The sequence below is a fragment of the Gymnoscopelus braueri genome, assembly GCF_963280865.1.
Source record: "Gymnoscopelus braueri genome assembly, chromosome: 13".
Taxonomy (NCBI): Eukaryota; Metazoa; Chordata; class Actinopteri; order Myctophiformes; family Myctophidae; genus Gymnoscopelus; species Gymnoscopelus braueri.
Window position 1 is genome coordinate 37,654,474 of NC_137615.1, and position 27,047 is coordinate 37,681,520.

Here is a 27,047-nt window from a genome sequence, read left to right on the forward strand (position 1 = left end):
GACACTAGGGTTCAGGAGGTTAAGGTCAAAGTCACTACAGAGACAAAAACAACCCATAACACAGCCCCACTTGCAGCTCTAACATGTAGTTGGTCTTGGTGAGTAGAGCCATCTAGTGTGCATAAGTGATAACCACAGTTATCATTTACTACAATGACTCAACTCAGTTTCCGGGCAGCACCCAGGGTGCTCCTGGCTTTCTATTTTACCAGGTAGTCCACTGCATTTATCTCAGTCGATATCAGTCAATCCTGTGGCCCAAAGATTAGAGTTGAGAAGAAAACTGATTCTGATTCTGAAATGTAATGTTGTGCAGGACATTTGGTGGCAGTCCTAATAGATCTGTAACTCAGTGTACAAATGGACCCTTTGGTTCAATTTATAAACTGAGAATTTTACAGTGTGGTGTGGATACAGACTATCAAGTGGGGGTCTGAGAAAATAACTGCTGGTGCAATATGTTTATGCACTATTTTTGAATTATGTCAAATCTATACATTAAGTTGTAAAAAACAAAAAAGTGGGGGTTTTGCCTAATAAATATTAAACTGGGGGTCCTTGAAATGAAAAAGGTTTAGAATCACTGCTATAGAAGGAAATGAATGCAGTTCAATCACAATAAGTTAATTATGAGATGCCTTTATTGTACTTTTTGGAATCCAGTGACACCTACACGAGAAATAGTCCCATCCATCCATCCCTCCCTCAACACACACACAGAGGGAGCGGCCCCAGGATGGGACATTAACCGCGATCCTGCTTGTAGTCTTAAATTAAACACAGATAATAAAGAACGACACATCCAGGTGCATTTCCATTGACACGCACGACATGCATTCAAAAAAAGGAAACAAAACAAAATCAAAAGGACTCAGTTCAGGAAACAACAGTGACTCTGGTTCACGTTCTTGTCTCAGAAGAAACAGAATAAGACAAACAAATAATACCACTTAAAAAAAAGTCAGTTTAGCTCTCCTTGTGGTCCACGATCAGTCTAATAGCCCTGCCAATAATTATCATAGTATAGGAGAAAACAAAAGAAGGCAAAAAGACATACACAGTTCTACTATTCATATCAGCCTGCTTAAATATTGAAGTGGAAGGTTTGTAAAGCCTTCGTTGTTGAACAGTTTTGTTGTTTTTTTAGTTCATCGTTTTAACTTTAATGAGAATACCTTTGTCCCACTAGAAATCAGCTCATCTAGGTCAAACTAGTGCTCCTCCTCTGGCTGTCTGCCCGCTGTGTTATCTAAAGTAAAATATATGGGGTCCAGTCGAGGGTCTTCAGTGGGCCGTTGGTCGCGTCTAGAGGTTTGTCTTTAGTCCTCCTCGCTGCCGCTGGCTGAGCGTTCCTGGAGTACAGAACATAAAATGGTTAACCACTGCAACTTCAAACTCCTAAGCACTTTTCTAGTCCAACCATTCAAAGTGCTTTACAATGTATAGCGCAAAATCACACACAGACGGTGCATACAGCCATGCAATGAGCATTAGTATTATACCATTCAGTGTAACACTCCTGTCAAGATTAGGGTTTGTTAACAAAAAATCACACCCTGTGTGAAGTGGGCGGTGTCTTGCTAGCTAATCACAATACTGAATGGAGTCAACCAATCATGTACAAAAGATAAATACATTTATTGAAACACTCTTTATGATGGACGAAACCATAACTTGAAAAAAACTAATTTATGTTTTTTTTCAAGTTATGGTTTCTTATATAGGGCTATGCACATGTGTCATGTGACACTGGCCAATCACAGTCCTGAATAGATTGTGATTGGCCAATCACGGTGCAGGATAATTGTACAAATTTCCAAACCTCACTTATAGGGCCGGTTTCACAGCGCAGGATATTTGTAAATTTTTCCAAACCTCACTTATAGGGGCGGTTTCACCGCCCAAAAAGTGGGCTTTTCGCATGGACACACATTTATTATAGGAACATTAGCCAATGCACTGGCTACTGACTTAAAGGCCAACAGAAATTGTGGGTCCTTGAGCATGCAGGTGGCTAAACAGTAAGGCTGAGAAGAATGGTTTAGAGCTCTTCATCATGTTTTTAATGTAGCATTTTGTTTAGGATCCATATAAAGAGCAGATATGGTCACTTATAAACTCCATTGGATCCGCAAACTTTCTGCTAAACCAACTAACTGCACCAAAGGGGGGTGGAGTTAGCTGGTTTTACTGACTCCAGACTCGACACCCTTTTGACCTCCAACCTCATCGTGAACTTGGAGGTCCATTCAGCTGTTATCAATGTTAATGACCTCCTAACTCCAAAACTAAAAACTCTAAACATTTTGGAGCTGGTTTCTGCCCGACAGCAGAGATGTATTATAATATATGGTTGTATAATAATCATTATTAATAATGATATATAAATAAAATGAATCCTCACATCTTATAAATAATCGTAATAAAATAATGATAATCTTAAAAATCAACATTAAAAATGAATCGTGATAAGATCGTGGATCGTGATTCTGGCTGAAGAAAATCGTGATATGTGATTTGCCATATTGCCCATTCCTAGTTGTGTTGTACTCGTTCTCTCACCTCTTCCTGTTCCTCTTCGCTATCGTCGTCGCTCACCACTGGTTTGGCCCGGGCACCACGGCCCCGCCGACGCTGGCCTTTGCCCCCACGGTCACCCTTCTCTTTCCGGCTCAACTTGATCTTCACCTTCACTGAACGAGCTGAGAGAGAGACAGATAGAGGCAGAAGGGACGGCATGAGGAGCACATTCATGTCATTCACGTCCCTCTTAGGACAGGATGTCGATAGAGATGATACACATTGGGACTGGTATGCGTTTCCAGGACTCACATTCAGACTCTGAGCCTTCGTCAGCCTCCTCCTCCTCTTCCTCACTTTCCTCTCCCTCGCTGTCCTCCTCCTTCTCGATTTTCTGCCTCACGCTGGTGAAGACCGACTGAAGTACGATAGAGTCCTCGTAGATCTAAGGGGAGGAGTCACAGGGAGATACTGTAAATGGACTAAATCACTTTTCTAATCTTAGGGAGCAGTTAGGTGTTCAGACTCTTGCCCAAGGACACTCCGACACCGGGATCAAATGGGAAATGTGCCGATTCCCTGACGATTGATTGATTGAATATTTTATTAGACAGAAATGTAAACAGCACGTACAGTCAAACACTTGGTCTAAAAGGATAACAACAAAAAAGTCCTTGCGGTCTTGTTTCCATTGGGGTCCTATGTATTCAATTCATCAACATAAAAAATAACCAGAATTCACAAATATAAAACACTATATGTACAGACTAGAGTAGAAAATAAGGGGGGGGGTATCATCTGTCTAAGGGAGAAGTGATAATTACCTTCCCCTATGGCCTCCTGAAAGGTTTTAAGGGATGGGGTAAGGGCATTCCACACTTGGGTGGCAGTGCTGTAGAAGGAGAATTTACCCATATTTGTTTTAAAGGTGGGTGGTACCAGATCGTTGTCGTCGCTCCCTCTGGTATTGTCGCTGTTGCTCACTTTTTTTTAGGTAATTAGATATGCAGGTATTGAGGTCATTGAGGGCAAAGTCGCATTGACTATTTTGAATACCAATCCCATTTTCAATTGCTTAACCCAGTCTTCAACCCTGAGCCATCCTAGGCTAACAAAATTAGTTGGAAAAAGGTGGGTCATGGGCCCCAGGCCGAGAAGTAGTCAAATGAGTTTGTTATGGGAGGTTTGAAGCTTAGTCTTTAGTGACAATTGAGATGTTGGAGAACCAGGAGTCATAGACCACTCTACTTCCTGAGCTAGACTTAATACCTTGGCTTAAGTCAATGCAGGGGTTCAATCAAAACAACAAGCTTCTCAGATTGAGGTCAGGAAATCTCCAGGGCTTCTTTAGGAACATAACAGAATTTCAACCAAGACTAGAGAAAGGCAAGAATTCAAATAAGTAAAAGTAAAAGGCAACTGGGAACTTTAATCCATGTGATCTAATGTCTATGACATGCCTGACACAGACACTCACCAGAGACCCCTCCAGGTTGAACGTTTGGGCATTCTGACAGAGCAGCATGACGTCTTTCTCCAGGTCATTCAGACTGCGGTACTTATGGCTGCGGATCCTCTCCTGCATGGAGGAATTACAAAACAATCTCATCTACCATCTCAACTTATGGATTCTCCAAAATAAAGTAAAACATTCCTAATCACAATGTATTCGCTTCCTGAAATTATATGCAGTTGTTATAATCACTTGTTTAAATGAAAGACTAAAACAAGGATGATGGGTTTCCAGTTCAGACCTTGATCTTCCTGAAGTCCACGGGTTTACGGATGAGTTCGTAGTATTCTGGCAGCTCCTTGCGTGACGGCAGCTGGATGAAGACCTCGCTCAGCTGTCGTCCGTTACTGCTGTAAACCAGGGCGAAGGGGAAGATGGAGTGTTAATACAACATAAGATAATATCCAAGCGGTAATTTATACTTCCTCGCTCAACAAAATGTATTTTCTTTTTGTATTTTTCCCCTTTCTCAGTCATTGCCAATTCCCCATGAGTACTGTGGACCCTGTTGCTGCCGACACCCCCTAATGCTGGTCTACAGAGCACGCTGGGCAAGACCTAGCGGGTTGAGTGTCTAAACGGAAGTACCGGAATTTGGCGGAAGTACCGCCCAAGGAAATGACGTTGACGCTTTACAAATCGGTTAACATTCTCCGTGAATGAAACGAGTGGTGCGATTGGTAAAAAAAAAAATCCGGGGGAAATACGTATGACGGAAGTTCTGCCCCTATAGACACCAGGGGTGTGCGCGGATATTCGGTTAAACGTGGCTGACCCTACCAACGGTTTTCAAAATAATAGTTTGTTATTCTATGAAATATATTTTCAATTGAGATATTTACGTTTTTTCCATATTGCTGTCATGTCTTAATACAATTATGCTTTTAACAAGCAAAATAAGCAGGTTCCGAAACCCCAGGGCTCGGGCACCCACGGGAGACAACGAGCGCCCACTGGGAATGCCCTGGTCAGACGGTTGAAGTGCTTTGTAACCAGAGTGTAGAAGAGAGAGTAAAGTCATGCTTTGATCTCGCCGCAAAGCGGGCCGCTATGGGCTATAGTTCCAAACATTGGAACCATCTCAGATAATAATAATAATAATAATAATAATAATAAACTTTATTTGTATAGCACCTTTCATGACATGAAATGCAGCTCAAAGTGCTTTACAGAGCAAGAATACAATTACAGTTAGAACCAATTTAACAATAAAGCAAACAAAAATAAAATAAAATAAAAGCAAAGGCAAAAGCAAAGGCATAAAACAACATTAAAATAGGGAATACAGATAGATCGAGCACTTCCGCATTCCATTCTTACAATGGGAGTCAACACTAGTGTCAACTCTTTACGGCTCTGTTTGTAAAGTGCGCTGCGCAGGATGCATGATCACACGTAATTAAAACTCTCTGTAATTTTCAAAGTCTGATTATTAATTCCTTGCACCAGTGTTGTTATTGTCCGCCAATAATCCAATTGTACAACTTGTAATATAGCCTACATTCAATGTTTCTCTTTGTCACTCTCCGTCTCTGAGTGAGAGCCTAAGTGATATGACCTACTTTTGCGCTGCACACTGGAATGATGTAATCAATTATTTGGGAGCAGGTGTGTAAGATTCCAATAGTATAAACATTTAAAATGGCTTTCATATACTCTTTTTTTCAGATCGAAAAGTGCTCAGTTTTGGCTATTTTCTGGGTGTCAATTTCAATTAATTAATTAATTAATTTTCGACTATTCGAATAAACGTTTTTAGAAATGTTGTGTACACGTCAGTATAATTAACCTCTGGGAACATCGTTAATAGACACTCTGTGCTTTAGGTCGTGATGAGGCTTTTCTCTTCACAGATGAGTAAGGCTGGGAACGAGGCTATCTATGGAGGATGTAGGGCAAGGGAATTGAACCCACTTTTGAAACGGTACAGAATGGTGAATTCTGTATTCCTAAAATTAGCTTTACGTCCGAGAAAACGAGGTGTTCACTTCTTACCCGTCCTTGTACTTTATGACAGCGTCGACAATCTTCTTCATCTTCTTGGTGAGGGAGGGGGGGTTGGGTGAGAGTTTCTCAGCTGGTGGACGCCCGCGCTTCTTCGCCTTCTTCACCTCCTCGTCCTTCTCTCGGCCGCGGCTCGAGCTGGGGGTGGAGGGGCCATCGTGGTCACGGTCCCTCTTGCGCTTCCTGGTCGTCTTTTTGTGACGCACTTCCTCTTCGATGTCCTCCAGGTTGCCGTCCTCTATGGCCTGTTGGGGTGGAAAGGTTCTAGTGAGCCACAGGTTGGCTAAAGCAAAACTTATATTGAACTGAATTGTTGACTAAATTAACTCCACCATACACATAGGTTTCCATCTCTTTCAGTGTAATTCAGAGATGACAGGCATCAAAGTTTTAACTTGATACTCCATTTGGTGATAGAACATTTAGCATTTTTGGACCCCAAAAGAAAAGGACCTGCATAGTTGTAGCTAAACATCCAACAGTCAAGTAGATGTTAACCAAAAAACTGAGAGACATGCAACATGGCAAACAGTCTGTGGTGAATCCTCTGAGCGTCTGACCTTGAGCCACTGTTTCTCTGTGAGCGAGTCGCTGTAGTCCACCTCCTTACGCGCCCGGGAGCCTCGGCCAAACAGCTTCTCCTCCTCCTCCTCGCATGTCAGCCTCTCCACCTCGGCGTCATCCTTCATGATCCAGGCGGGCATGTCGTCCTCCTCCATCAGACGAGGCTTTCTCCTGGGATTGCGGGCATCCTCGCGGCGTCTGTCCAGATCCATGCGCTGGTAGAGAAGAGAAGGGCCCGGTGAAATGGAAGGTTGAGTAAACAGAATAACATCTTAACTCTGTTGATTGTATAGTGAAGCACAGAGAAGCAGGACTCACCATGAACAGCTCAAACTCTTCTTCGCTCCTGGCAATCATCTGGTTTACTGTCTCATCGTCAGGCACCTCATCTTCCTCCTATACACAAACCAGATGGAGAGAAAATGTTTGTTTAACTTTGTGTTATCCTACTCCTTATTCTGTACTTGTTTTCTACCCTTACTTGTATGTTTGTTTCATCCTTACAGCAGTGCTATGTCAACTGAACTTCTTCCATCCATCTTTACGCTCCATTGCAGGTCTAACAACTAGTTCTCTTTTAATCATCTACTAGATTTTCAAGCGGCTTGAAAATCTAATTTAAAGTGGTCTCTATATATATATATGAGCATGTTAAGTTTGTGACACCCACCCTCGGTCTACACACCGTCCACCCACAAGGCAATTTTATTAGATGATAAATAACAAATGTCTAGTTCTATTTATTGCTATACCTTTTTTTAGCAGTACTAGTCTAGTTACCCATTACATAGGGCTCTTTAAAGCAACTAAAGGTAAAATAGTTTGCAGAATCAAAACTCTAAAAACTATTTAAATTGCTCTTGTATAATACCATAAACCACTGTTAACAACAATTATCTGATTGAACAACAAAATAGTATAAAACGGGAAAAATAAAAATCCAAACAAACCGGTGGTACAATCCCTTCCGATCCGACACCGACCTCCTCCTGATCCTCGTGTTCCAGGATGGCCTGAAGGAATGCCCGGCGCTCACAGCCCGACGACTTCTGGTCAAACATGCCAGCCTGGATGACCTTTTGGTCTACATTTAACTTGTATTTGGCTGCAGCCAGGATCTTCTCTTCCACGCTGTTAACAGTGCAGAGACGCAGGACGCGCACCTCGTTCGTCTGACCGATACGATGGGCTCGGTCCTGGGCCTGTAGGTCCTGTGGTGGAGGAGAAGGGACGCAAAGAGATGGGTGAGTGGTTTGTTTACTCTGGGTGAGATGTTCGTTTGTTGCCCTCACGGATGAGTGAAGTGCATGCCTGGGGTAAAGGTGCAAGCAGCCAAATTAATATTAAGAACAAGAAAAGGGAAGTTTATACAGTATATGAAAATTTGTGTAAATGATTTGTGAGTTGTAAGCTTGTAGATTGGCTATTTTCACAGTTTTAGAAACTGGTGGTTAAATTAAACAGGGCTTAAGTGGTTAAATAAAAAAGGACACATCAGACCCTTCTTGTTAGGTGCACAGTCAGATAAGAACATTGAATGAGAATGTTCTATAGATTAACGGACACTGCTTTGTGTGTTGTACCTGGTGAGGGTTCCAGTCGCTGTCAAAGATGATGACGGTGTCGGCAGACTGCAGGTTGAGGCCCAGGCCTCCAGCCCTGGTGCTGAGCAGGAATATAAAGTATTCAGAGTTCTTTTCGTTGAAGGTCTTCAACAGCACGCCACGATCCTCTGCCTTGGTGGTTCCTATGGTCAAACGCAGCAAAAACTATTACAAACCAATTAAATCAATCCTTGTTCAAATACAAGCACTCATCTGGTTTTGCAATCGAGGCCAAATATTGGGTTTACCTTTTTCTTATTTGAAATTACAGCATGCGTCTTCTGGTTAATTCTGTCATGTCTCTTATCATTTGTAACAAGTAGCGCATTCACGCATTTCATATCACATCCATTTAATTTCTTTTTTTACACTGCACTTACTTGGGGTGTCACCAATACACACACCAAATATAAAGGCAATTTTGTCCAGCGGTTCTCGAGATATGTGGCGTACACTCAGATTTGTGGAATTGATAACTATTCAAAATACCATCCGGTCAACAGATTACACCATGTGCCCGATCGGTCTCTCTCACCATCCAGTAGGGGTTTCAGTCCAATAGTCCAATATTAAAAAAGCAAAACCACTATTCGATGCTGTACATCAAAGTCTGGTGTTTGTCGTTCTCGCAATCCATTCATGGTTGATTGTTGTCATTTCATACTGTACGTGGTGTCGTGCCGTCACTCAAAGTAGGTTGGGCACTAAAACAGCAACACTCATGTCAGACAGCTTTAAAAAAAGAAAGCAGAACAAAACATGGCTCTACGCTCAACGCTAACAACAATGTGTTAATACTTTATTTAATATTGGTGAGTTTATTACTGAAGTTTTTGTTTAACAAGTTAGACTGGAGAGAGACGTGACGTCCAGGGTAGGACACTCATTACAGTAGCTCTTGCGGTGATGTCATGTTTCTTATTCAATTTTATCTAATGCTTATCCAACAAAAAAAAAGTGCAAGCGTGCAGCATTAGCAATAACAAATGGGTCGCGATGGAGTGAAGTTCATCTTGCATTGCTGTTAGAGCATGTAATCATAACGCATCTTAGCCTTGTAGAGACCGGACGTTGTGGCGGACGATGGACATATAACTGTGGTTGTTGTTGAATATAGATAGGATAGGCTTGAACAATAATTTTCGGAGTTATCCGCTATGTTTCACTTCAGCCACCAGCAGCGGGTCATGCTTGTGCCTATGCTCCGCCGTAGGAGGGTGTTGCGCATCGAAAATAGCAGGTCCACAAGCTCACAACGCGTCCATCCGTGAGGCATTGTGAATTTGTAGGTCTGCTACTCTGCTATGATTCATGGCTCCAGCCAGAACACACAGCTGCCTTGTTAACAGCCTCTCAAAGCCAATCGATGACTGTTATTTCACCAACCCCACCTATAATAGTTAACCCTTTACTCGCTAGATGTTTTCAAGGCTTGCAACACAGCGTTTTAATGAGAAATGGTTGTTTGTATTGGACGGAAAAAAATGATATTTCACCCGGGAATAGGCTATTCGAATACTTTTAGGTATTTGAAGTCGAATTCTAAAAATCTGTATTTGTGAATGCCCTACCGTCCAGACGCAGGTACTTGAAGTTGCGGTAGGCAAAGTAGTCCTCCATGATGGTCATGAGCGATGTCATCTGACAGAAGAGAAGCACCCTGTGGTTGGTGGCACACAGTTTGGGCAGAATACGATCCAGCACCTCAAACTTCCCGGAGGCGCGGTACAGCTCAGGGCTGCAGACAGGACGACAGCTGGGTTAGTACAGTTTAACACCACATGAAACCAGTAAACACTTTCAACCTGGCATCCGCGTTTTGTACTTTCTTTTTTTGTTGATACCCATCATATCCCACTGGGAAACTTCAGTTTTCAGCTTCGCTGCCCACAGAGGAGCGCGGAGGGGGAGCAGTTAAGGTTTAAGTGTCTCGCTCAGGGACACTTCAACACATTGCTGAGAGCTGGAATCGTACCTGGGACCTCCAGAGTCCTAGGCGGGCTCACTAACCATTTATGTCATTATAGGTGAATAAAGTCAGTTTTAAAAAAAATGCGAAAATAGCAGATCTTGAAAATAGGACTTCCACGTGCTTATACACGCCTGTGAAAACGCACACCAAAGTCTACTTACCCTGACACTATTCCACCAGACAAACCAAGGTGCTCCGAGAAGGACTCCTATAAAATGAATGACATCAAACATATCCGAATTAAAATTAGGAACAAAATCAATGACATCAAACATATCTGAATTAAAATGAGGAGCCTGGTTTAAGAATTGTCCAATTATGTTTTAAGGAGCATGTTAGCCGATGTTAGTGTTGGCATATTGGACACCAATGTTGTGCCAACAGGTTGAAGGTGTAGCAGGTTGTTGTCATACCTCAATATGTTGGAACATGTACGGGTGGTTGCAGATCTTCCTCAGTTGCATTATAGTGTTCATCAGTGTCTTCGTACCGCCTTTACCCTACAAGACAAAAAAAAATTATGGTACATTTCAAAAACCATAATTTTGGGCCGTCCGCAAATAAAGACATTCTTAGACGACTACTAGTCAAAAGGATTTGCTGACTAACCGCTTTGTTTATTTAATAAATAAATATATTGCCATGTGTTGCCACGACACATCGGAAATGCAGCACATTGTGAGCTTGTAGATCTGCCATTTTCGCAAAATGTTCTCTATGGTTCATGTGGTTACATGGAGCTTCAGTGGTTAAAGTAGCGAGATATGAAGGAGCCCTTATGACAATTCCCCTCACACTCTTACCTTCTTGTCTTTCTCTGAGCCATCGGTGAGCAGCACACCCTTGGCCTGCATGTGTCTGTACAACACCCTCTGTAAGGCTGACATGTCGCATTTGATCACATATTCCACCTGGAAACCAACAGTTAGAGAAACGTTTAATAAAACAAAACAAAGGTTGCATTTCAGTACTACCAAATACGTCCAGCACCTTCTCTGCTCTCAGATCTCTGCTTATGGTGGATTATTGCAGCCAAGCAAACTATATTTCTTATCAAATAACACAAAACCGGTTTCTAGAAAATTAAGTTCCACAGATAGGAGTTTTAGGTCAAAAAACAAACTAAACAAAATGCTGATGAAGCCGTGTGAATTGTCAGTCAAATGTAAAATAATCTGACCTTCTCGGGCAGCTGGGCCTCAACTTCCTTCTTGAGTCGACGCAGCAGGAAGGGGCGGAGCACCTTGTGTAAACGACGGATGATCAGGATGGTCTCTTCTTCATTCAGGTCCACCTGGAGGAGAAATTTTCAAAACCTACTGTCAGTCTGGGTATGACAAAATGCAAGGGAAACACATACACTGTTGTATTTCCGTACCTCTGGACTTTTCACTCACAACAATGCATTACTCAATTCCTGATCTAAACCATAAAAACACATTTTGCTGATTTTATACACCAATAGCATCAGCTTATTTAGTGGCGAAAGTCTAAAAAAGTTACCCAAGTAACACTTTCCACCTATCGCTCTTTAAAAAAAAACATGTTGCATACTACACACGCAAACAGATTGCAATGTCTAAAACAGGCAACGAGCCCCCTTGACCCTCAATATTACGCAGCTAACTTTTGACCTTACCCAGACTTTAAATAAAAAAGATGAGCATGATGTCTAAACTTTGGGGTTTCCTCATCCTTAAGATCTGTTTCACACAAGAATGGAAGTACAAGAGCTGGCACAAATACACACAAGCTCACCTTCTCTCCGGTCATGGCGAAGGGTGCGTTGAACCACTGTTCAAAGGTGTTGCAGCTCTTGAAGATGGTGGGCAAGAGGAAGTTGAGTAGCGCCCACAGCTCGGGCAGCTTGTTCTGCAGCGGCGTACCAGTCAGCAGGACACGTCGTGGGGCCAGGTAGTGTGTGTTCAAGACCTGGGTCAGCTTACAGTGGTGGTTCTTCATTCGATGGCCCTCGTCCACGATCATGTACTTCCAACGGAGCTGTGGGATTAAGTACAGTCCAGTGAGCTTCACAAAATTGTATTAACAAAAATAAGTTTCAACCTGGTGTCTTTATTTTGAGCATGTAACTATTTTCTTTTAACTCTTTGACTGCGGTTGACTCGATAACGCGTCAATTGCTAGTTTGTCCAGTTGGCCGTCGACGCGTGTTCATTGTTTAATCTCTGATCACGCCATTCTGATCATTTTTCATTCTAGGTTTCGAGTTCCACTTACTTCACCCACACCTGCATCCGGTTTTATGACGCAGATTCCGTTTCCGGTTTTCATTTTTTTCCCCTGGTCATTTTCGGCCAGAATAGGGATAGGTTTTTCACACGGTATAAAAAACGAACGGAGAGGTCCACTTCTATAATCTATAGTCTGGGTGACGAACAGTCATCGCCGTCGTGTATCACATCGTATTTTTAGCCGATCGGAGAATCTGAGAACACGTCACATCCGGTTTGACATATTTCACTGTTTGGCTCTGTTTGGGGGGGGGGGGGGCAGCGAGTCAGCGAGCTGATGAATGTGTCTATTTGCTGCTCTCTGCTGGTGGAACCATCGTATGTGTTCAAAACCGCAGCTAGACATACTATATGAAAATTAAACAAAATAACAAAACAAAACAAAAAAACACGAAAATCGCTGGCACTGGGAGAGTACTTTATGAAAATACTCTGGCAGTCAAAGAGTTAAAGACATTCAAAGAAATAAATTCAAAACATTTGCCAAAAATTCTAAATGTTAAAAAACAAATTGTGAACATAGCTGATCTACAAGCTCACAATGTGTCAAAATGCAATGCTATTGAGGCTTAAGTGGTTATAGATAGATGTTAATGTGATTATTGTGTTGGACAGATAGGTCAGAACGATCATCTTACCTTGGCCAGCACTTGCTTGTCCTTGATGATGTACTCGTATGTGGTGAGCAGCACGTTGAACTTGCCACTGCGGAGGATGGGGAGAAATGCTCGACGAGCCTGTGGTGAGCCCTGGAAATATTTTTAAATGACGGGAGAAAATGCACCATATATTTAGGTATTGGCAGCGGAATATTAAATTAAATAAAACGCAGAAATCGCACACTCTGGATGCAACTTATATTTTTCATCATTTTGGCTGTAGGTCTGATGATCCAGGTTAAAAAATTAAAAGACAGCCATAAAAATAGACTGGATTAAATTATTTTCTGGTTACTGACCAGAGTACCTGACCATGACTTCAGAGACTCTTAATATCATAGATCGAACAGGACGTGCCTAATTCTTAAACAAAGTAATCAAGGTTGAAGGGTCCCAAAGAGCTACTGACCTTGTAGGAGACTTTCACCACAGACGGTGCCCACTTATCAAACTCGTACACCCAGTTGGACAAAGTTCTGAAAACGACACAAAAAAGATCCTCAGAATAGCTTACTACATGCTACCCTCTAGTGGCCATCAGAAAAGCTGTACAGATGAGACAACTCTTGGAACCTTCATGAATTTGTCAAGAACCAATCAGACGTATGTTATTTTGCCAATATCACGGTCTATTGTATTTCCTGTACCTCAGATTGTATTTGAACTGAGATATAGGAAATACAAATGCCTGGCCTTTGGAATCTGAATCTCATACTGGGGAGATGAGATGCCTGGACTCACGAGAGTGGCACGATGATGAGGAAGGGTCCGTTGATGCGTTTCATCTCCATGAGGTATGTGATGAGGGCGATGGTTTGGATGGTTTTCCCCAGGCCCATCTCGTCGGCCAGGATGCCATTGAGGTTGTTGTTGTACAGAGAGACCAGCCACTCCAGACCTTTGACCTGAAGAGAAGCGGCCACAGTTAGCAACCAGGCTACGCTGTGTTTCACCAGGAATTAAATGGGAGACAGGAACTCCCAACTATACATTTCAGTGCCGTATTTCAGTGCCGTATTTGTGATACATGTACATCTTTAAAATGATCTTCACACATACATGTTCAGTATTTGTGAACTTTTTTTGTACCCCTTTGCTTAAACATGTAGACATCGAGTCCTTTTTTATGGCCTAAAGTAATTGTTTATATAACCTATCTCCGAGGTGATCGGCAGCGTACCTGGTACTGTTTGAGTTGCCCGTTGATCAGCAGTGATGACTGTTTGTCCACCGTCTCAGTGACCGCATGAGCCACAGCGTAGTAGGACTGCAGGCCCCTGGCGAAGGCTGCTTCGCATATTGCATACTCGTCATCCACATCCTGTTTGGCATTTCTGGTGGCACAGAGAAAACACAGGGAGAGTGAGGAAACTTAGAGCTTATTTTATTGTCAACAAACAGCCTGGAGTTACTCAAGTGACTCAAATTATACTGTGAAGTATGAACCACACTGCTGCTCATAGGAACCTACAGCATGTTGGATTTAAAAAGCAAGTAATAGGGTTTTTAACTCCATATAGAGTATTTAACTCCATATCACTATTCAGTCAAGCTAACAGAGTAATAAGTGGAGCCATATGAACTTATTTAAATTATCAAAATGTACCAACTAACTAAATAAAGAAAACAAAATCAGAAAAAAATAACCAATAGATACAGTAAATGGATTATGAAAATAATGGTGTTGGAGCCCTAGATTTAGCTAACTACAGTACTAGTGGTCTAATAACAGATGTCTTAGAGAGACGTGGCGCTAGTAGATACATTACTAGTGGTCAGATGTCAGAGGTCTTGAGCACTGTTTCTCAACCATTATGGGTCTGTAACTCTGAAAGTGTACACTCTCAAGAGTTAAATAAACACTGAGGATTTTGTAGTGCACATTGTAAACACTGAGGATTTTACAGTGTAGACTGTGGTCACAGATACACAAAATTGTATCAAATGGGGGTCTTACTCGATGATGTGCTTAACGTCATCGACGTCCACTTCCTCGACGCTGTCAGGGTCAGGAATCTTGATCTTTTTTTCCTCTTCTACAGCTGCGGCTACAGCTGCGGCTGCAGCTGCAGCTGCGACTGCAGCTGCGGCTGCGGCTGTGGCTGTGGTGGACGGCTGGGCCTCCTCCTCCTCCTCCTCCTGACCGGGACAAAACACCAGAGGGGTTTAAAACTTGTATGCGTGTGTCACGTGTTAACAATCCATTTCTGCATCTTCAGTAGTGACAAACCTCCTCTTCCTCCTCTTCTGAACCACTCTCTTCACTGTCTGAACGTGGAGCCACTTCGTACCTGCAGGACAGAAAAGGCGGTTAGGATTTTACAGGGAACCGACCAACGTTTGCACCATTTCATTGAGGTCAATTTTGCGTCTGTGGCCTCTTTGTTGGCTTGGTGCCGACTTCCGTTTCTCTTCTTGTGCCCCGATTTTCTCAGGCTAAAACAGCCAAACAGAAACTGAATTTTCACTGGATACAAGAGTTTCATGTCTTTCCCCCCTGCCCCTTTTGCCACACTGTTCTGTCCAATTAAAACAAACTGACTAAAAACATTCAATTACAAAACAAAAAAAACAAGACCAAGAGTCTCCTTCTGGATGACTCAGACGGCTGACATACCCAGGGTTCATTTCGAGCCAGGCTTCCAGCTGACCTGCCCTGGGTGCCTCCACCCCGGTCAGGATGTTCCCGGTGTCAATGTGGATGACCTTTACCGGCAGGTCACTCATCTGACTGGTCTCGTCCAAAGGCTGGGAGGGAAGGGAGGGGGAGAGACAGAGAGGGTGAATGGTGTGAAGGAACACAGAGAAAAAGTAAATATTAAACAATGTTAACCACTTATGCCCTACATATTTCATCAACAAATTGCGAAAATAGCCAATTTGTGCAGGTATAGATCGGCTATTTTAGGTGTTAAAAAAGAAAAGAAAAAATCACACCCAGTGTGAAGTGAGCGGTGTTATTTAGCAACAACAGTGGTCATCACAGTGATGGAAGCTCACTTCAAAAACAAAAGTAATTTTTTTTAAGTGCGTGGTGCTATTTATAGGTTATTAATTTAATCATGCGTCTCGCTAGCCAATCACAGTACTGAGCAAAGGGTGTGAATAGAGTCAGCCAATCACAGTACAGCGAAAGACACATTTTCACGACGGTCTTTTCACGACGGTCCCAAACCCACTTATAGGAGCGGCTACACCGCTCAAAAAAAAGGGGACACAAGGTTTAATGTGGTTAAACAGGAAGGTAACTTTAAACAAATTCTCCTCCAAACTCACCTCTCCGTCGGGGCCCATTGCAGAAGACCCGCCTTCTGCATTCTCTGGCTTCTGAGGAGAAGTTCGGAAAGATCGAAAAGACATGCATAAAAAAAAAAAACACGATATGTATAGAGAAGAGACGTTTAATCGTTGCCCTTCAATTTAAACTTAGTTTCACCTTCTTCTTTTTCTTCTTCTTCCTCTTGCTGTCTTTGAGAGCCTGTTCAGCCTTGTGCGCCCGCACAAGGTCGGTGAGGTTGGCCACATACTCGTCTGTCTGTTGCAGTAGGTAGGCCAGACGCTTGTCTTTCTTCTGGTCAATGAGTTTACGGTAGCCTTCTTCATCCTCTGCCTGGATTTCAACACACAACAAGACATCTCTATTATGTGTGTTGTATGCTGGGTGCCATCAGGTCATTATGACCGTTTGGTGAATGGGAGTTAAGTTTTAGAGCATTGCTATGTCTGTTCTTAAATGACAGATCAAGGTTTGCTTTTTTTTAACCTTTCCACATTAACTGTGCTATATGAATGAGTTTGACAGCATGAGCCTCACCATGAGCCTCCGCATTCTCTCCTTCTCAATCCGCTCATTCTCTTTCTTCTGCTCGCGCTCAGTGTTGGCGTGGTATGTGGCCACGGCTTTGGTGGCCTTCAGGATCTTTCCTGTGATGGAGCGATGGAACTCCTTGAAGTCCTTGGCGTGCTGCAAGATGCTATTGAGGTATTCCTATTGACACAAGGACACACAAGACCACCGGTTACAAACATTGGATATTGGATACGTCAATTCTGAAGTGCAATTCATAAAAGGGGGTGCAGAGCCGTGATTCGTGCAGATCACAAGGGGTATCTCAATTTTGTTTGCACGTCAGCAAGTGCGCTCCCGTGTAGATCATTTGCATTGTTCCACGCCCCATTGAACATCATAAAAAGGCAACCGGAAATAACCAACGTGGAAAAAACTGTAAATTTGCAAGCTTACAACGTGTTGTTTCACACCGCATTGACAACTTGTACATCTGTTCTGTCTGGAAGAGAGTCCCTTGATCGCGAGATGGATCAACTGAACGTTAATAAAGTAATGCTCTCATGTGTAATGAGATTAAGTTTACAAAGTTTAACCACACCACCAAATAAGCTAATAAAACGTGGAAAGGATATTATAGAAGCCTTTTCTATTAAAGAATGCTCACATTTGACTGAGGTAACAGGACGCTGGAATCTAGGAACGCTGCTATCCGATAGATTAGGTACCAGATCTCGCTTTATTGATTACCGACGAGAAATCTGTCCTTGAATTGGATTAACAACATACCCTGTCCTACTTCGGATTGGGGAATGGATATGGACACAGCTAGATTTCATTCATACTGTATCCTCATCACATGGGAAATGAAAATAAATAAACATCGTTTGAATTTGCATCATATCTATAATATGCCTCCAAGCAACAGATCGTTTGACATTTTTTATATGTGTTGACATTTTGGGCACATACATTATTATGTATGTGCCCAATATATGTATTATACATATTATTTGAGGTTTGGCACTATTTTAATAGATTTTGCATGAAGAATAAAGAATTTTAATAATACAAGTCTGCTCCCGGGCAGATGTGAGTTTGAGTGCATGTCTGACCAAGTTCACGGACAAAAAAAGATTGATGAATCAGACTCTGAACGTCAGAAATGCTCATAAGTACACAATATGTGCAGACCCGAGCTTAGTGAATGATGCCCAATGTATCTGCAACAGTCCCCGCTCTCTGTGTACCTGGTGTTTCTGGCGACGTTTGCGCTCCTGTTCAATCTTCTGCTGTTTCTCCAGTTTCTCTGTGATGCGGGCTTCACGTAGTGACTGACGCTTGCTGCGCTTGTAGGCCTTAGCATTGAGAGCCGTCTCCAGAGCTGTGTCACGACGCATGCATACCACCACTTCCTGACGCAGCTGTGGGTACGGAATAAGAGAGTTGTGAAGTTCAGTCTTAAATTAAAACAAAACCCACCGAAAACTATAGAGTATCTAGATACTCTTTATAGTTGTGGGTTCATATAGATTCTATATGAATAGTAAATGTTGTTTATCCAAGTATTTTGACCACTCAAAACTGCTTTACAATGTATGCCTCATATTCACACACCGACATAAGAGGCAGACATGGAAGGTGTCAACCCGTTTTAAGTGATGCCAAGATGAGCCGGTATCGAACCAAGAACCTTCCAGTTCCCAGACGACCACTCTACCCATTGAGCCACCCCCATTAGCGTTGGGGTCCTGGGTCCATAGTATAATTCATAAAATATTTCAATACATTTTAAGTGAAAACATAATTGAAGGGCATTCCTGCCTACCTGTCTCTGGAAGTTAAGCAGCCTCAGGGCCTTGAGCTCGATGTTGGCCTTGGTGCGCAGGTCTCCGGCCAGGGAGCCTGGAAGATGCTCCAGATCTTGGATGCGGTGCGCAATACGAGCCTGAAGCCTGATGCACAAAATACCAATAAAAATGTAATATTAAACACCATTTCAAGTTCACATGAGGCGATCAAACACGATTGGTCAACTGGGTAGATTCAGCCAGCCAGTCTTCTATGTCAACATCCTGTCAGCTGTCGTTTCCCAGAACAACGGTAACGAACAGGACGTTCATTAGAATCTCAAGCAAGTTTCCATACAGTACAGAAATTAACTGACTCCCATGGGTTTTCTATAATTAAAGAAAACAAATGGTGTGCTTTAGAAAATGGTTGACACAGTAATGTCAAGAATGGCATGAGATGCCAGACCAGCGGTATGGTCTTTCAAATTAAACTCTCAGTCTGTCTGCAAAAATAGCCAATCTACAAGCTCAAAACTCATAACTACGTGTTCCATCTTGTAGATCGTCTAGTTTCGGCGAAGATATTTTAGCAGAGTGAAATCCCTGGGGGACTCCGGTCAACTTAGTGTAGGATTTAAGTGGTTAATGGAGCCCGGCTACATGCTGACCTGTACTCTCTCTCCTGGAGGATCTCTACTGGGTCCAGCCCGCGGGGCTTCTGGATGGGGGTGATACGGTTCTGTTTCTGGTGAAGCATCATGGGTGGAGGCTGGGCAGGCTGCCCTGGAGACTGCGTCTGTGGAGGCATGACTGGGGAGGCAGCAGGGGGCACAGAGGGGGGAGCCGGAGAGGGTCTCCCGGTGGGCTGAGGGGGAATCAGCTTCTGGGGGGCACTGGATGGTGCAGCAGCATTCACCATGGGCCCTGAAACACATGATTCACAATGGGACATCACCTTTACTGTGTGCGTAAACATGTTTTTAACCCATTTAGACCTGAGGCCGATTCTAAAAAAAAGTCTTCTAAATATAAAAAAAAGTTTTGAAAAACATTTAAATAAATGTATTTTGCTATATAACAACAACAACCCCAAAAGGGGTTCCCGGATTGAAAGGTACAGTTACGTATAGGGGTTCCCGGTGTAAATGGGTTAAAAGAGACAAGTGTACAAAAGTGGTATGCATGCCTGTTCCCTGCTGTTGACAACTTGGAAGCGCCCAGGGCGCTCCGCCAAAAACAGCTGGATGCCAAGAGCGCTAAAATGTGATACTCGTTGCTTGGAAGAGGAGTGCTGCAGTGGGTCTTTACCATACAAGTGCATGATGGAAAGGCGGCGGCAGCTCAAATAATGCCGTCTGTGGACATACACGGCTTAACTGACATCGTGTACGTAATGGCATGGACTGTGATTGGTTTGACTTTTGTTGGGACATACAGATAAAACTTAAAACAATCTTTTCACGGTGTCGCCCAAGGCCAAGTCTTGGGTCGACACCGTAAAAAGATTGTTTTAAGTTTGTCTATTGGTCAAGACTAGTCTTACCTTCGGGCCATGATTTGGGGGGCCCGTTGGTAGGCTGACCTGGCATGCCTGGTGGAACACCTGCAGGTCCAGGAGGAGGCATATTTGGACCTACCATGCCTGCAAACAGAACGGTTTCAAAATGGGGAGGCAGCACAGCAACATAACCACATCTTGCCACCAGGGGTCTCTGTTGGGCCTTCATATTTTCTAACTTCTTTGTTTGGAACTATTGCGTTTTCTTTTGTCGATAATTCAGTAGAAATACATATTATGGAGAAAAAAAAGAGAACTCACCATGTTGTCTGCTATAGTTAGCTTGAGCAAAGTTGGCTTGAGCTGGTCCTGGACCAGCTCCTGGTACAGCTCCGGGCCCAGCGGAAGGTGGCATGTTGGGCATGGGTTGCTGCTGCATGCCCGGCATGGGCCTCTTGCCTTGCACAGCCATCTGCAGGTGCTCTGGTAGAGGCTGACTGCGTGCCAGCATCTTGTAGGCCATGATCTGGGCCCTGAGTTGGTGCAGCTGGTTCTGGTTGAAAGGAGTGGGTCCTCCTGAACCACCTGGTCCGCCTACCGCACCGCCAGGCCCACCTGGGCCCTGGGGACCACTGCGGTTCGGCTGACCCATGCCCTGGCCAGGGTCCCCGCTGCCCTCCATCGGGCCACTCCCAGGGCCAGGGGGGCCTACGGGCATCATGGGGCCAGAAGGTGGGCCATTGGCTGGGACAGGGCTTGGTGCATGCTCTGAGCCCCCCAATGGAGAGGGGTAACCTAGGATGAACAAGAGTGGAAATATGGTTTGTACAGTTTGTATAGCCTATAGCGTAGCGGTTGGGCAGACGCCTTATGCCCCCATTTATCTTGTTTTTGAATAAATATCCTTTGTGAGCTTGTAGATCGGCTATGTTCAAATAGCCGTAGCATAGTCGCTACTTTTGGGCTTGTTTTCATAGACCTGGTTGCTTCTTTCTCTTGCAAAACCTGGCAACACTGATCACAGTAGCTACGCTACTTTCCATCTTCGCAGCTTTTCTCATTTCTATTTAAAGTTATGGCAGAAATAATCCAGTGGAGGACACGCTGGCGTTAATCGGGCAGACGATGCAATTCATGCATCGTATTCCCTGTTCATTTGTGTTAGTGCAATTCAGCTCGATTACGACCGGACTGGGCTGAGGTGGAAACATCAGCAGAACTAGTTTTCTACCTTGCCGAACCGAACTCAAAACCAGAGTGGAAATGTACCTTAAGATGTGCAGTAAATGCTAATTGCTGATGGTACGTGTTGAGCTCCACCTGGGCAATCCATCTCCCGTGGGTCTACTGCATTGAAAATACCCTTGTTGGGCTGATAGCGACCTACTTACTGTACTTATTTATTTTTATATATGCACAGCACAAGGGGAGCGAAAGTAGATGATTGGATAGTGCAATTCTTGCTGGAGACCTGTAATGCCATATCGTCCTGTCTAGCCCCACATCCTTCCATACTCTTCAATCCAATATAACAAATCTGTTGCATTAAAAAAAAGTAGAGTCCTGTCTAAATGTATACATTCCACAATATAATGTTGCTCCAATGTGAAAGTCCTACCCTGTATGGACCTTGTCAATTGTGTTCAATGTTACACTCAGTAACTTAAAAATTCACATGAACCTCACATTTTGTATAAAGTTATTTTGATCTGATGAAGGAAAGGACAACCACAGTATGCCTCGAATACTGGCATGAATATGTTGTGTGGACATAATAAAAACGTATCCGATTTGTCAGACCTCCAGCAAGAGTGCCCTCGGACGCCTCAACAAACCATTCCATATCCTATATAAGCAGACGCATACAAATAACACCAGACTGGACTGGCAGCTGCCTATTAGTGACAGGAGGTGGGGTTCCCTCCTAATTTATTGCAATGATCAATTTCTCTATATCTCTCCCTCTGTTCTCTTTTCCCAACCCATCCCTTCCCTAGGTGACAGAGTGGATATTATGGTACCATATGAGACTGTTGTGTGTAAGGGGAAGCCCCCTCTGGCCCCGCCCCCCCTGGCTGTCTGCTGAACCTGTTAACTGAGAAAACCTATGGCAAACTAAAGAGGACAAACTGGCTGGATGGGTTCACATGCACACATTGTACTTGTTTCTCTCTTATGTTAGGATTATATAAGGATATAATGGGGGCGCTGTTGTAATTAAAAACATAATGCTGGCTAACATCTACAAGCATTTTAACAGAAAGTTATATTCAGGAAAACCTGTCAATATAATGCGTGGTGATTGCATGCACCTGTTCCTTTTCAGTTATATCAAATTTTTTATTGTTTCGATTCGATTTTTTTCCTGCTCATGTTTGTGTTTCATCACTTCCAATTGCATTTGTTTATCCTGTTTCCTGCATGAGTTCTCTCTCCTGATTGGATGAAATTGGTATTCTGACATTCTGTTTACTAAAAGCTGAAGAGAAGTTACTAAACAAACACTGTATAGCAATACTTATTATGGGAATATACAGCTATTTAACACTTAATTTTACCAAAACACTCATTTACACCGCCTTTAAAAGACACAAGAGGGCAACCATAGCCCCAGGAGGATCACTCAAACATCTTGTCTATATTCCACTTTGTTGTGAAGGCGTACAGTCTAAAAATCACCATATTTTTCTTTAAGCATCAGCACAACACTAAAGATCACTTAGCAATCACAATTCAACATTCTATTTTTGAGGTTTCACCAATTTGAAACGTGGCTATAATATCTCCCTTTATCATAGTCTAATGTGGTCTGTGTATGAAAAATAACACAAAAAGGCCTATTATTGGTACTGAATCTGGCAACTTCTTTGCAAATATTTAACATCAGGGATGTGATCAAGAAGACATGAATGCGTTTTATATTTGATTGCACAGCCAATGGAAAAAAGAAATAACTTTATCAACAGGAGTCGGTCTGATACCTTGGGAATGCTGGTCCATGGGGCTAGGCGGAGGTCCCATGCCACTGAGACCACCTGGTCTCATGCCAATCCCCTTCATCTGGGCGTACCGAGCATCATCAGGCATTCCCTTCTCATGCATGCCTTCCATGGGCTACAGAGGAAAGACAGAAAGCATGACAATGTAGCCAAAATAATAGCAGTCCATAAACCAATTACTGATATTATTATCATACTGCAGTTCTCTTAACTTTCCAGCCACACAAAGTGCTTTACAACCTATGCCTCACATTCGCCCACACACCGACAACGGCGGGCAGCCATGCAAGGCGCCAACCTGTTTGTCGGGAGCAGTTAGGGGTTCAGTGTCTTGCTCAAGGACACTTCAACGCGATGCCAGGAGGAGCTGAAATCGAACCGGGATTGCCAGACGACCGCTCTACCTCCTGAGCAGCTGTCGCCCCTCATTTGTTGAAATCTCAAACAATCATTGGTTGTCATTATTGTTTGTTTTGTGGCAGAAGCGAACGAAGGCAAGCAAGTGGTACAGAGTCAATCAGTAGAAAGGATAATGTAGAGATCTGTTAAGCCTGTTATACTTAGCTGCATACGCATGTTGCGCACTGAAAACAGCCGATCTACAAGCTTGTAGACCAACATTTTTTTGCCAACACTGGCACTCAAGTAGGTATAACTCAGGCTTAAATATGCAACTGTACCCACAATGACAAATGTTAAGGGGCAAAAATGTCCCCTGAAATTTCTAAATGGCTGTGAAATCCAAAGGGGTGGGATGGGGGGGTTGTCCCCAATACTTTCCACTAAAATATTATCCATTCATAAGTTCATGTAAATATCCTGTCTTCAAACCAAGCTGTCAGTAAAATATAAATATTTGTTCTTGAAGTTAATCATAAATGAAGTTCATCATAATTGCTCTCCAAATTCCATAAGAAATCAACAGATTTTTATCTTAGGGGGAAGATTTTCCCCTGGTGTACATTTTCAATATTGACTGTACCATATCGGGGAATTAATTAGTGGAGGTTGACCAACACATAGCATTTGTACAGAAAACACTGTAAACCAGTGGTTCTCAAAGTGGGGTCCGGGGACTATAAGGGGGTCCCCATTAAAATGAGTGACAGTTTAAACACTGCTATTCGAAAAAAGCAGACCTAATAAGTTCAAAACGTGTCGCACTCGCATCGTGACATGTTGTGGGCTTTTAGAGCTGCTATTTCCAAACATTGTTGACAAATCTCTTGTGGGGGTCCCTGGCAAACAAATCCTTTCAATTGGGGGAACTTGACATGAAAATGTTTGAGAACCACTGTTGTAAACTGATTTCATACTTTGTGCATTTGGTGCATGTTTTCCTGAGGATATCCCGCGGGTCCCTGTGGAGGGTGAGGGTGTCCGGACCCAGGAGGCCCTGGGCTGGGGCCCATCATGCTGTGGGTAGAGCCTGGAGAAGGACCAGGGCTTGGGCCCATCATGCCTCCTGGAGAGGGCCCAGGACCTGGGGAAGGCCCTGGCCGAGGCGTCCCTCCCATCGGCGGGTCTGGGGTGGACATCTCTCAGCAGAGATCGGGAATGTGTGACAGCAGCAAGTACTCCCCTGTAAAAAAGGCGAGAGGTCATCACTCAAGGACCACTAGACAGCATGTAAGATTCTTCCAAACCAGGGGATATTGACTTAATTTTCAGTCAGACATCATTGGCAGACACATATTACATTTACACAAACCTCCAGTTCAGGGCAAATAGATTTAAACAATAATTTGTGGCTCTTCCAGCTCTTGATTAATACGAAGCACACAAAGAATGACGACTATATAAAACATTTATCCATTATATCCAAGTGCAGCTTCAAACACTGACAGAAGAAGCTGAAGGATAAAGTTTCTTCCCATCAGCCATCACCAATAATAAACAACAAATCTAATTTAAAAAAATATATTTATACTTTCAGAAGTGTAAATTAAATGCTTCTACTGATTGCGGTGATTACAATTATAATAAATAAAAAAGTAAAACAAGTCGCCAATACACGTTAATGTAACAGAGGTTGTAGGTAATTTAATTTTTATATAAAAATATAAAAATATATAAAATATTGTCCAGTTTCAAACGTATTTTCTTTTTGTATTTATATAATCATGTTACGTTACTTTTATATATTGTTTGTAATCGATTTATTTCATAACAATTTGTTGCAATATTATTACGGTATCTCCCCTTTGGAAAACAAATGAAAGAATGGCTCGCCATAGATTAAGACAGCGCTGAACAACAAAACACCACAGAGTCAGAGCTGGTTATTTTTAATAACAACGTGATAATAAACACTTTCTATTAGACTCGTCGTTTGCCGCTCAGTTCACCGAATGTTTACCAACAAAACAATGTTTTGAATGTTTTGTTTACTTTAAACAAGACAACTGGCTAAGCTATCACTAGCCAGGGCCTAGACAGCTTTTGTTGTTATGTCAACGTATTCCCTTCATGTTCTGCTTCATTTAAACCCCTTTTAAAAGTCCTACAACTTAGAGCCACTCATGGGACACCGTGGCCCAGCCCTTAAAGAACCGCTACAACAACGATTAAAACACAAATAAAACCTTTGCTTTTACATGTTGGGCGCTAGGGGGGGAGGGGGGAGCCGGGTTGCTAATGCTAGCCACAACATTGACTGACTGACTATGATGAGAATGCTAACGCTGGTAGCCTGCTACCAGTGTTGCCAGGTTTTGCGATAGAAATAAGCAACCAGGTCTATGAAAACAAGCCCAAAGGAAGCAAATAGGGCTAATTGATAATTGAAATCAGCCGATCTGCCATTTTCAAAAAATCTTTAAGAAAATGTGAAAAATGTGGAATTATTTGTGCAACATTTTAACAACACAAATCTTGTATTGGGGGGGGAGGTCCTGGTACAAATACATATCATTTTGGGGGTCCTTTCATTAACATGCAAATGTTTGAGAACCACTGGGTTTATAGAAAAAATAGGATACGGAAACAAGCCCAAATAAGCAAATTAACTTTAAAAACAAGACCAAAAACCCGTAACTAACCAATGTTTACAAGCCTTTTAACAGAAAAAACAATCCCAAAGTCGCTTATAATAAGCGGACATGGCAACACCACCTGCTAGCGAGTCTAGTTGAGCTAGCCTAGCCGACCATGCTCTCGCGACCAATTTAATACGTTGTTCAGCGGCCGTTTGAGTCCAAATACGGCGATTCAATCAAAAGGTGAAGCGCATCAGTCATTCATTCACCGTAGAGCTGATTGATCCCACGCGCCTCCCGTACCGCCGCTCTGCTCTACAATAAAAACATTTCCAACAAACACATCGGGCTCATTCATTGCTCGCTCTGCTGCCGCGCCACTGTCGTACCGTACTGTTTCTCATTGTTCCGCCATCAAAACCAGCCAAATAAAACCCACAGTTATATAAGAATAATGCTGTGAAACGCGGGCTGTTTCATACGTTACGAAATAAAATATCGCTGGAACTTACTCGAGCACCAAGTTTCTGGGTGAATAAATGATGCCTCGCCGGGTGCAATGTCTTTTGGTTATTCCTCCTTTCTGCCCAGAAACAAAGAGCGACCTGCCCTGGTGTTTTGCGTCCACCTCCCCCCTCTCTTACTCGACTGCAGTCTCTAGCGCCCCCCTGGCCGTCTCTGTCTCTTCATGCCCAGCGATGATGGCTGCCAGTGTTGCCATGTCGGTTTATTATAAGCGACTTTGGGCTTATTTTTCTGTAAAGTTCCTTATTGGTGGTTACGGTTTTTCGGGCTTGTTTCTAAAGTGTAGTTGCTTATTTGGGCTTTTTTCTTAATGTTGCTTGAACCAGTGGTTCTCAAACATTTTCAAGTCAAGGACCCCCACATTAATATGTATTTGTCC

The 27,047-nt window shown here is 43.0% G+C and overlaps 1 protein-coding gene across 3 annotated transcripts; it reads right to left on the bottom strand.

Annotated features, from left to right (window-relative positions):
- Positions 1 to 623: 623 nt before the first annotated feature.
- smarca4a (SWI/SNF related BAF chromatin remodeling complex subunit ATPase 4a) lies at positions 624 to 26,789 on the bottom strand. 3 transcript variants are annotated; one of them, XM_080446108.1, is made up of 34 exons: positions 26,656 to 26,789; positions 24,482 to 24,747; positions 23,148 to 23,280; positions 20,488 to 20,961; positions 20,212 to 20,310; positions 19,337 to 19,592; positions 18,704 to 18,830; positions 18,126 to 18,299; positions 16,903 to 17,076; positions 16,525 to 16,698; positions 16,365 to 16,412; positions 15,706 to 15,836; positions 15,319 to 15,379; positions 15,046 to 15,227; positions 14,269 to 14,422; positions 13,830 to 13,993; positions 13,498 to 13,564; positions 13,068 to 13,178; positions 11,936 to 12,178; positions 11,358 to 11,471; positions 10,981 to 11,088; positions 10,591 to 10,677; positions 10,339 to 10,385; positions 9,777 to 9,943; positions 8,185 to 8,348; positions 7,552 to 7,812; positions 6,920 to 6,997; positions 6,598 to 6,816; positions 6,029 to 6,282; positions 4,275 to 4,383; positions 3,998 to 4,099; positions 2,833 to 2,965; positions 2,563 to 2,702; positions 624 to 1,352 (listed from the first exon to the last, which is right to left on the bottom strand). In XM_080446108.1, the coding sequence occupies exons 2-34, from the start codon at positions 24,701 to 24,703 to the stop codon at positions 1,320 to 1,322; spliced, it is 5,010 nt and encodes a 1,669-aa protein (XP_080302234.1). In that variant the 5' UTR covers positions 24,704 to 24,747; positions 26,656 to 26,789; the 3' UTR covers positions 624 to 1,319. The 3 variants fall into 3 exon arrangements, with proteins under 3 accessions (XP_080302234.1, XP_080302233.1, XP_080302235.1); XM_080446107.1 differs by having other exon boundaries at positions 16,365 to 16,415; XM_080446109.1 differs by lacking the exon at positions 20,212 to 20,310 and having other exon boundaries at positions 16,365 to 16,415.
- Between the last annotated feature and the right edge of the window lie 258 nt (positions 26,790 to 27,047).

Bases quoted from the DNA above. Each gene is read 5' to 3' on its own strand.
- smarca4a (XM_080446107.1), bottom strand. From the start codon at position 24,703: ATGTCCACCCCAGACCCGCCGATGGGAGGGACGCCTCGGCCAGGGCCT. The intron at 14,423-15,045 runs GTAAGACCCCCA...CTGTGCCACCAG, and splicing joins GACGTTAAGCACATCATCGA to AAATGCCAAACAGGATGTGG. The intron at 11,089-11,357 runs GTCAGATTATTT...GTTGGTTTCCAG, and splicing joins AGGCCCAGCTGCCCGAGAAG to GTGGAATATGTGATCAAATG.